This window comes from Corvus brachyrhynchos, unplaced genomic scaffold, assembly GCF_000691975.1.
Source record: "Corvus brachyrhynchos isolate BGI_N302 unplaced genomic scaffold, ASM69197v1 scaffold83, whole genome shotgun sequence".
Lineage (NCBI taxonomy): Eukaryota > Metazoa > Chordata > Aves > Passeriformes > Corvidae > Corvus > Corvus brachyrhynchos.
Window position 1 is genome coordinate 5358637 of NW_008238464.1, and position 11272 is coordinate 5369908.

Here is an 11272-nt window from a genome sequence, read left to right on the forward strand (position 1 = left end):
AGCTGGTCAATTTAGATTAGATGTAAGGAAGATGTTTTTTTACACAGAGGGTGGTGAAATATTGGAAAAGGTTGCTCAGAGAGGTGGTAGATTCCCCACCCCTGGAAATATTCAAGATCAGGTTGAATAGGGCTGTCGGCAACTTGATGGAGTTGAAGATGTCCCTGCTTGCTACAGGGCAGTTGGACTAGATGGCCTTTAAAGGTCCCTGCCCACCCAAACTATTCTATGACTCTATGAATGTCCCCACCAAGACTTTTCCTTGTGTGGCTGGTTAGACCAGTTTTTGTTTATTTTGGAGTGACCATTGCAGAAAGACTTCAGCTATTTACAAAAGTTCTGACAGTCATTTGATGAGATTAAAAACACATAATTCAAGTTGCATGTCACAAGAAGTATTTTTGGGATCTGTCTTTCTCAGGGTAAGGGTCATAGCATACGAAAGTGAAAATTGGTAGTGACGAGGAATTTCTCAACTGTAGAATTGTTTTGAATAATTTGGGTAGAGATTTCTTTTCTACAGAAAGGGAACTTCACCACCACCACCTGATAATAAAAACTAGCTGATCACAAGTACAGTTTTTAAAAGAACCCAAAGTCATTGTTTTAGTCTACTTATTTCATATCAGTTTTATTTGGGCTGAAAGCAGTTTTTAAAACCAGACTGATGTGTTTATTTGACAAAAAGGGTCATAATCAGTATGTGAGTTCCTACATTTTGCAGAAATGATTGTTTCCATTGTTAAGAAACCCTTCTTTCAATGATCTTTCTCATTTAATATTAGGCTCTCACAGAAAGGCTGGATGCTGTGCTTCTGGAAAAAGCTGAAAGTCAGCAGCAGTGCATAGCTCTGAAAAAAGAAAATATTCAAATAAAGCAAGAAGCAGAGGTACTGAAATGAGCCACAGAACATTACTGAAATATTTCAGAATTATATTTATTTTCCAGGTTTACTTGTTGTATATCTAATTTTAATCTTTTTCTTCACTTACCTTTGTTCTATCTTTTAAAAAAATCTAAAGGCTTTATATATTAAAGCATATTTCTCTGTACCCCCTAGTCCATAGTAATAAATATAAAATTCTTACATACATTGTCTAGATCCACAGCTGTGAGAAGAATTCAGTGTGTACATTTAAAGCCTACGTAGGCTTCAATCCATCAGCTCTGCCTTTCCATGGGAGATACGAGATTTACCTTTAGATATTCGTAAGAAGGAGCCTGTCAGCCAAGGCACCTATATTATATCAATAATCTCAATTAATAATAAAGTGAAGACTGAATTGCTTGCAATTGATGGGCATTGTTATATTCCAGATACCTGAATTTGTTGTACTAAAACTAATCTGATATTTAATACATTATCAGAATAGTTGCTAAAGCTGAAGTCTATCATGACTGTTTTGTGAAATTATGCTGGTAAACATGATTTAGGATTTAGTTTTCCTTTCTCATTTTGCAAATGTTCTTGTACTCTGTGCAGTGTCTTCTGAATTTGTCTTAATACAGTTAGATATTTAAAAGCTATAACAGTTTTTAAAAAACATTTTCTCATTCATTTTTGTAAACAGTTCACTTGGAAATTCTGTGTGCTAAATTACCAGTATTTAATAATGTTCTTGTTTGTTTAGGCTGCAGTGGCTAAAACAGAAGAATTGCAAAAACAACTGGAACAATCAAGTATTGACTCTCTGGAAGAAATAAAAGCTCTGAAGAGTGAATTAGCAAATGCACAATGCAAGCACAATGAGGATTTAAAAAAGCTGAAGTTGGAATTAGATGAACAAGTGAAGAAACAAATTGAGCTGGTGGAGCAGGTTGAATGTCACAGTGATAGTCAAAAAGAAATTAAAAGATTACAAGATGATGTCCAAAGAATTAAATCTACTTATGAGGAGCAAATTCTGTGTCTGAACAAGCAGTTGGAAACTGTGAATGAAGACAAAAACAAAGAAGTGACAAATCTGCAAGAAACTATTAAAAGCAACTCTCAGTGTTACCATAATGAAATAAAAAATCTGAATGAAGAGCTTAAAAAATTAAAAAATGCCCATCAGGAAGAGGTGTCAGAATTGATGCATCGGATTGAAGTATCATCTAAAGAAAACAAAGAAAAGCAAAATCAAATAAATCAGTTACAGCACAATTTGGCAGAGAAAAATGCCAAGGATGAAATGCATGCTCATACTGACCAGCATGAATATGACTTGGAGCAGCTGAGAGAAGTCTTAAATAAAAATTTAGAAAACAAGATAGATGTTGCAGATACACAAGAAGAACCTTGTGTAGAAGCAAGAATGGAAGAAAAGGTTAGGTACCTGGAACATAGTTTAGAAGAACTCCAGTCTCAACATAGTATATTAAAAGATGAGTTAACTTACATGAGCAATGTCAAGATAAAACTGGAAGAGGAAATCCATCGTATGAAGGATGAGTACTTTCATGAGCGGGAAGACTTGGAGTTTAAGATAAATGAATTGCAGCTTACTAAAGAAGATTGCTGTTGTGTAATTGAAAAACTAAAACTGGAGCTTCAAGGAGCAGGACAGCACTATGAAACTGCTGCAAAAGAGCACAAATTAGAGATTCAGACTCTGAGAGATCAACACAAGAGAGAAATTTCTGAACTAAATGAAACTTTGTTATCTGGTTCTGAAAAAGAACAGATGGCATTAATTTTTGAAATGCAGGAACTTAGAGAACAACTTGAAAAGCTAACTCAGGAGAAAGAAGAAGCTGTGTCCAGTTACAACAGCCTGAGAGAAACAATGGAAACTCTACAGGCTGAGCTAGGTGAATCTGCTGGAAAGATCAGCCAGGAGTTCGAATCAATGAAACAACAGCAAGCTTCTGATGTCAGTCAACTGCAACAGAAACTCCGGGCTGCTTTCAATGAAAAGGATGTTCTTCTTGAAACTGTAAATCGCCTACAGGAAGAAGTAGAAAAATTGTCATCTAATCAGTTAGAGATAGAAGAACTTAAATCTAAAATTGTTAGTCTTGAGGAGGACAATAACGCAATGACAAGCTCCATTGACCAAAAAGAGATTACTGTAAGAGAACTGGAAGAGAAGATCATTGCTCTTACTGATCAAAACAGGGATATTTTAAATGATGTGAAATGCTTGGGTGAAGAGAGAGAAACCCTTCAGGAAAGGTGCAAGCAAGAACAAGTTAAAATTCAGGAACTTCAGCAAGAAGTAGATGTTGCTAACCAATACAATAATGACCTGAAGGAAAAGGTAGAGGAATTAACAGAGAAACTGAATGAAGTTTTAACTTCAAAGGGTGAAAATGCTCAAATGCTAGAGCAACTAGAAAAACAGATTGAATGTCTTGTGCGTGATAAAGAGCAGCTTTCATCTGAAGTATACACTCTTCGTGAGGAAAACAAGAAACTCATTCAGGAAAAAGGTGAATTAAGTGAAGAGCTGGGAAAGACTACATCTGAAAAAGATGGTTGTTTAGTATTGAAAGAGCTGTCTGAAAACTTAGAAAAGAAACTACAAATGATGACTGCAGAAAAAGACCATATAGCAACATTACTTGAAAATGAACAAGTGCACACATCCCATGTAAGAACTCAGCTGTACCACCTACTTGAGCAAGTGGGGTTCAGCATTTCAGATTCTAATGAAGAATATGATTCTCTTAACTTGATAAAAATTGCAAATGAATGCTTGTCAAAAATTAAAGAAGAGCAGTGCCTTGCTCTACAAAAGGAGGAGGAAGTAGTTCATTTGCAGCAGGAAGTTGAGAGATTAGAGGAAGAAAATGCAGCTCAACATAGAGAACATAGATCCCTGATTAAGGATTTTGAAAAAGAAAAGAATCTCTTGAGAGAAGAACTGGAAGGAGTGTTGTCTGAAAAAGAGGCGCTTCAACATGATATCCAGGAGCTGAGGAATGTCAGTGAAAAAACAAGGATTGAAAATCAAGATCTTTTAGCTAATATTGAAGAGATCAGTCAAAAACTTGCTCTTTATGAAAATCAAATACAAGAACAGCAAAAAGGATCTGAAAAACAAGACGACTTAAATTTCATTCTGGAACAAAAGGAAACTGAGCTTAGAAATGTGAAAGACGAACTGAGTTCTCTAAAGGTTATATTTTGTTATTGAAGTATAAAGACTAAACCTCTAAAGTCTTCAGAATTAAGGTTCAAAAAATACTTTCAATTCTCTCTTCTTTTTTTTTCTTTTTTTTTTCCCTTGGCCTGAAAGTGAGTTTCCCTTCTAGAAAGCACGTGTTTCTGAGTTTTCTAGCACCTCAAAATTCCCTTCTTTCCCCCAGGAAAAAAAAATGGAACAAAACCAATCATAAAGCTTTTTTGACAAAAGTTGTTTGTAGTTGAACCTCTCTTCCTATCAATATCCCTCAAAGCAATCAATTGACTAGATGGACTAACTGACCTCATAATCTTTCACCTCTAACTTTCTGTGGTTCCATCTCAAACAAAACTGCTTGATCTGCATTAACTTCAGGTCTTGGGAATTGCTGGTTATGTAAAGCTGACAGCTCCAGAATGAGGGTGTCTCCCCTTTTTTTGTGCTTTGACAGGATGGAAAGCAGCTCTTAAAAGGTTGGAGTGTTCTGCTTTCAACATAACTACTTTCACCAAGCTGATACGAAGTTGCTCATAAAGGCTTTCTTGGTAGTAAGAACGTAGACAGTTTTAGCTGTAGCTAAAACTTCTGGTGGCTTTTTAGGGAAAATACAGGTACCACAAAGAAATTTTTGTAATGCTTCTTATATCTATTTTTATAATACAGAATGTAATGGAGACAATGACTGAGAAAACTGATCAACAGTCTTCAGTAGCAGAGCTTCAAGAAAAAATTGGTATCTTTCTCACTTTTTTTTTTTATATAAATGGTTTGGCTTCTTTGGATTGTTACTTTTTCTTTCTTTGCATAATTGTCCTGTATTTCCACAAGTCGAGGAAGATGGGGAAGTAGGTATTAATGCAGCTTCCTGCAATATTTCTTCCTTTGGGAATTTTAAATGTTAGCAATTTTAAGTTGAATATGATTTGATACTTTTTAAGGCTTTTTCTTCCTCTGTACATCTGTCGATAAACAGTGTAGTGGATTTAATATTTATTTTTTAAATGTGGGTAACTTGTCAGTAAGAATCCTTGAGGCTACCAGAAGGAAAGGGAAGCAACACTGCCAAAACTACTGTTGCTTTATTGCAGTTATCCCAACACAATTAGCAGGAAAATGCTTCTGAGTTGTTAAATTTATGTAGAAGTAGACAGGAATATGGCTCTTAACTGTGATGGAAGCTTCTGAAACAGGGAAAGATTGTCCAGGGAAGGATTGCCCCTAAGCTCTCTGTGTGTCTAGATGTTTTAGCTTCAAATTAAATGCTTAACTGAATGAAACACTTGAACATCCCCCCCTGCTTTATATTTTGTTTGGTTTTAAAATCATGCGGATGTTTGTGTTCTAATTGAATTTCATTTCATTTCACTTCTTGGGAAGAAATGGAAAGATGGAATTTTTAATTTTCTTATGTATTTATTTTAGGGATGCTCGAAAAAGAATCTGCTGAAAAAGGAGAGAAGCTAAATAAAATTAAAGTGGTTGCTGTGAAAGCAAAGAAAGAATTAGATGCCAGCCGAAAAGAGGTACCCTGACTACTTCCTAATATGAAGAAGATTCTGCATGAGGGGTTTTGTTTTAATGACACACACTTCTTTTTATTAAGATGCAGACTCTGAAGGAAGAGTTGGAGTTGGTTCGATCAGAAAAAGATCAGTTGTCTGCATCAGTGAAAGATGTAATTCAAGGAGCCGAAAGCTATAAGGTAGGTGTAGTGCTGCATTCACAAAAGACAGTAAACTGTCAGAAAATACTTCAGGTTTGAAGCCTAGCCTGGATATACATTGCTATTTACTTGCACAACTATATTTGGCAAAAAAATTTGTGTCAGTGCAGTTGAATACCAGAATCCAGAAATGTAAGGTTCTCTTAATGGAACCGTGCAGCTGCTGTCAGAAGAAAATGAGGCACTTCCTTTCTACTGGAATGTTATTTTTAAACCTTTTGAATCTAGCATCATACATACCAAGCAATGTGTTGCTGAGGCAAAACATAAATCCCTGTGAATTCTTCAAAGTTGAAGGTCCATTTGAAAATCCTTAAATGATGAAGACAAACTTGGAATTCCTTGGGAGCAAGTCTTTTTGGAGTACACCTTTGGGCACATGAAGGCAGAAGCAGGTGACAAGTCAGCATTGCTTCCCAAAGAGAAAGCTGTTCCCCATAAGACTTATGAGGAGAGGCTGAGGGAACTTGGGTTGTGTAGTCTGGAGAAACGCAGGCACTGGGGGAGGCTCTATTGCTCTCTTACAACCACCCAAAAGGAGGATGTAGCCAGGTGGGGATCAGTCTTTTCTCCCAAGCAACAAGTGATAGGACAGAGGGAAATGGCCTTAAGTTCCACCAGGGAAGGTTTAGATTGGATGTTAGGAACAACTTCTTCACAAGAAGGGTGCTCAGGCGTTATAACAGGGGAACAACGGAGTCACCATCCCTGGTGGTATTTAAAGTATAATAAGTAAACACAGCAAGCACTTTATATACATGTATATAAAGTAAACACAGCACTTAAGCACGTGGGTTAGTGGTGGATTTGGCAGTGCTGGGTTTACTGTTGGACTCAGTCATCTTAAAGGTCATTTCCCATCTAAATGATTCTGTGGCATCATTGAGAGTATTGCATCCAGTCTTGTCCTTCCTTCTACCCCCAAATACAAGAAAGACATTGATAACTTGAAGCGATTTCAGTGGAGGGATGGCTGGGTTGGTCAAGAGACTGGAATAAGCGATGAGAAGTTGCTCAGCCTGGAGAAGACTTCAAAGGAACCTAATACGAGTCTTCCAGTACCTACAAAGACATTATGATGGGAATAGAGCCAGGTTGTTAATGGGGGTGCAAGGTAAGAGAGTAGTCCTCAGTTGAAATGAGAGGTTCCAACTGGATACCTGGATTTTAATGCTATGAGAATGGTTGAGCTTTGGAATAGGTTGTCCAGTGGAGTAGCCATCTCCACCCTTGGAGACAGGTCCTTGGAAAGACCTGATTGGACAAAACTCTGAGTAACCTGGGCTCATCTCACTGCTGACCCTACTTTAAGCAGTAGGATGACACCTACTGAGCTGTCTTCCAACCTGAATTATTCTAGAATTTCATGAACTGGAAGGGGTTTCTCCCAGAGCCTGTAGTGGAATCATAGCTTTAATTTCATTCTGGTATTTCTGATGTGCAGTAAGACAACTCCTATACTGAAATATTAGGTAAGCACACCTCAGAGGTGTAGAATGTGCTTATGCAATACATCTTGCAAAAAATTATGCCTTTGTGTTTGTATGTGTTAAGAATCTTTTGATGGAATACGACAAGCAAGGAGAACAGCTGGATTCTGAAAAAGGCAGAGCAAATAATCTTGAACATCAGGTAGATGACCTCACAAGACAGCTACAGATGTCATCCGAGCAGGTCAGTTCTGTATGTGGGTCTCATCTATTGATAAGTACCATGAAAATTAATTCTGCCTGTTGGGTGCAAGTTTTAATCGTGTAATTGTTACTCTAGTTTCATAACCTAAGTGTATTTTGAATAGTGACTTGAAATTCAGAGTGGTTTGTTTGTTCCTTTTCAACATCTGATATCTTACCTGGGCTGTGAGAAGGATAAATATATCTAGAATGTCTGGCTTTGTCAATAGAAGGAGTTTAGTTTATCCCAGGTCAACTCACAGAAAAGAGCAGATCATCTCTGACTTGATTTTGGACCTACGGCTCTGCTGCAAGTATCAAACTTGCAAACAAAATGTGCATTTGGGTTTTTTTAATTTTTTGTTTAACCAACGGAGTGTTTAAATATACTAAATGAATTATGGAGTTTGCATTTTTCACAAGGATGAGAGTTTAAGATGCATTGTAGAGTACTGTAGTGGCATTCAGAGGGATCTGAGATGGTAATTAAGGAGCTGTAAGACACATTTTTGCAAAGCTAGCTGCAATGAGTTTGGTATTTAGGATTTAAACTCCTGTGCCCCACGCACCAAAGATCCACCTAGGCCACTGTTTCCTTACAAACACAAGCCAGTAGTGAATATCATAGGAAGAAATAAGAAATAATGGTATATATTCTGCTGATTATGCAGGCATTGCATTTTTCAAGTTTGTTATAAAGAATTTGTAAATAAAACACTGGTTAGGTAATTGACATCTTTCATTTATACTGCATTCTTAATAGGCAAAATAAAGACTAAGATACATCACTGAAAATGTCAAAATTTAATCTGTTACAGTCACTGCAGAAGTATTCCAGATGCAGTAGAGTTCTTACTATGTGCTGTTGGAAGACTTGGTGGTTCAGTCAAAGCTTGCAGTTCAGCCTTTTTTAGGAGTTAATACTATGATCATTTGTTTATAAATACAGCACCTGTATTTGAAGTGTGGCAATAAGTATTGAAGTATTGTATTGTTGCAAGGGGAAGGTGATTCTTGCAGAAAGCATAAGTTTTGAGGGTTTTTTTTCAGATTTCTTTTAATTCTTGCCATTTTACAGAAAGCTGGGCAAATTAACTGAACAAAATAACCAAAATGTGCTAATGGCTTTAATTTCACCTGTTTATTAATCTGATTTAAAAGAATTAAGCTAGAAAAGACTCATCTGTAGGAGTGGTGTTTGTTAGGGATTTGGATAGAAATCAATGTTGGGAATTTTTTTAAATATAGAAAATATTTTATCTGTTAACATTGCACATGAATTCAGCTTATGTTTTTTATCATTCCACTGTGCTAATTTCAGCATGATCAGTTACACTCTGCGAATGAAGACCTCCTGGCTCGTGTTGAAACACTGCAAAATAATACTAAGCTGCTGGAAACTCAGATACTGGAAATACAAAGAGCCAAGGCAAAGGTTGACAAAGAACTAGAAGCTGAAAAGCTTCTAAAAGAACAGAAAACAAAGGTAATACTTTGTAGAGATGGTGAATGGGTTGAAGCATTGCTTTCACTGGATGTGATTTCTGTTAGACCTTTGTAAACTGTGTTTTCATAGATCAGGTTCTGTGCTTTCTCTCCTTGTTACTTGACTGTCCTTTTTGAAAACTTGGTCTGTTCATTGAAAGAACTTTGCAAGGCTGTCAATTCAAGTAGGTTGGGGGTAGTTACAGAATGTGAAAACCACTTTGTAGGATTGTTGGTTTTTCTCCTGTTTACAGTGATTTCCTAAAAAAGAAGTCAACTATCTGTACAACCCAAGTGTGTGTGTGTCTAAGTATAAAAAGATGCTGACATCTGTTTTGAAATTGGACTGCATAATTGACAACTATTTGAATTTCAGGAACATAGTGGTGCTCTCCGAGAAATGGAGGAGCTTCAGATGCAACTTCAGAAGGAAAAGAAGCACCTGCAGAAAACTATGCAAGAACTAGAGCTGGCCAGAAAGGTAGGGTTGCTGTCCATGTTAGTGCTTAATGGACTACCAAAGATTTTGGCCCATCTGGCTGTGTAGAGTGCCTTCCTTTCTGGTCTGAGGATTTTAAAGCTGGAGGGTTGCAGAAGGGAAAATGTGAGGGCTTTTACCCCTGCTTGTGTGCTTGGAGAGCTGAAATGTTCTTTTAGGGTTGGTTTTGGTTTTATTTTTTGTTTGTTTGTTTAGCTTGGGTTATGTGGCCTTTCATGAGTAGAAATAGGAATAGAATTCAGATGTCTGGAATACGTGTATAGTGCACTGTTAAGAAATTGCCTTGGTTGTAAGGACTGAAGATGACAGAAACTAATACATACAAAACACCTACTGATAAAACTAGCAACAGGTTTTTCAAAGCTTTTGGTTCTTGTTTGAAAACAGATTATTTACTGAGGATATGGAAACCAAATGGATGGGTGGTATTTGCGGATATGGATAGAGACAAAATTTTTGTCTGATGAGCAGTATAGTTTTTTACAGAATTACAAAAGTCATAGCGGCCAAGACAAATTGTAAGCTCTAACTTCATTTTGTGTACCTTGCAGGATGCTCAAAAGAGTACACTGATGGATATGGAAATAGCTGATTATGAAAGGCTAGTAAAAGAACTTAATCAGAAGATTACTGATAAAGACAGCAGAATAGAAGATCTTGAGCAAGAAACAGGGATTCAGAAACAGAAACAAGAGACCCTACAGGAAGAAATAAGTGAGTAAACTATAAACAGCAAGAGTCACAATGGTATAGTTAGCAGTGGTAAAAAATACAATTCAGAAGCAACTTCTTAAGTCAGCGAGTGAGAGTAAGCTTTGCAGGGAATACTAAACAGTTGCATCAGGAAAGCAATTTTTGTCTTAGAGGAACCTTTACTAGGTTATGTATCACGTAATCCAGAATTCAGCACTTAAAAGCGAATTTGCCTGCCTGACATACTGTGTTTCTTACCTGATTAAGTTATTCATAAGTTCTAAATTTTGGTGACTGACAAGGGTTTTATATACCACACTCATAAAACTTTATTGATTACCATGTGGTTAAAAATTCCATTTCTTCCTATCCTCAAGTGTAAATCTTAAAACCATTTCACTTATTTGAAGATCTTTGGGATAACTTTGAAAAAGGATGCTAACGTTACTATAAGCTACTTGTTTGCAGCTCTTAAGGAATCTGTTAGAATTTGTTTAAATATTTTCCAGCATTTTTAAGGAAATACAAGTGGGGAGGTTTCCTTTGCATATAATTGTTGTTTTCTGCATTAGAGTCACTTCAGTCAACTATGCAACAGGATGAGGAAAGAAATGCCAAGATAAAACAACTCCTGGTAAAAACCAAAAAAGAACTGGCTGATTCCAAACAAGCTGTAAGTCCATATGCTAATGACTGTGTATTCTATTTTTAAACTAAATTTTAAAAAACAGATGGTAGGTGAATTTTTAGGTTGCTGAGGTTTGGGGGTTTTTTTTAATATCCAGGTAATTTTATCTTGCAGGAAAATGACCATCTAATGTTGCAGGCCTCATTGAAAGGGGAACTGGAAGCCAGTCAACAGCAAGTGGAAGCCTATAAGGCAAGAAACTTCACTGTTTTGTTAGTACAAGTTTTCTCATTTAAGTACTAAGGGTGTGATTTATACTGGGCACATGAAGAATAGAGGTGCTATTTTTACTTCTAGGTTACTGGTTGTTTTTCTTAAATGAGTTTTTTCTGTTTGCTGCTTTCCCCAAATATTTTTTCCAGTGATTTTTTTTAAGTGGCTTTACTCTGTCTTTTTCCTCT

The 11272-nt window shown here is 36.6% G+C and overlaps 1 protein-coding gene across 1 annotated transcript in view; it reads left to right on the top strand.

Moving 5' to 3' along the window:
- Window positions 1-11272, top strand: part of GCC2 (GRIP and coiled-coil domain containing 2) — a 28134-nt gene that overhangs the window by 2314 nt on the left and 14548 nt on the right. The window contains exons 4-14 of the mRNA XM_017737065.1: window positions 786-890; window positions 1633-4104; window positions 4774-4843; window positions 5533-5633; window positions 5714-5812; window positions 7388-7507; window positions 8828-8992; window positions 9368-9472; window positions 10042-10204; window positions 10756-10856; window positions 10986-11063. Coding sequence (XP_017592554.1) covers window positions 786-890; window positions 1633-4104; window positions 4774-4843; window positions 5533-5633; window positions 5714-5812; window positions 7388-7507; window positions 8828-8992; window positions 9368-9472; window positions 10042-10204; window positions 10756-10856; window positions 10986-11063 — 3579 coding nt within the window. The remainder of the gene's footprint in view (window positions 1-785; window positions 891-1632; window positions 4105-4773; window positions 4844-5532; window positions 5634-5713; window positions 5813-7387; window positions 7508-8827; window positions 8993-9367; window positions 9473-10041; window positions 10205-10755; window positions 10857-10985; window positions 11064-11272) is intronic.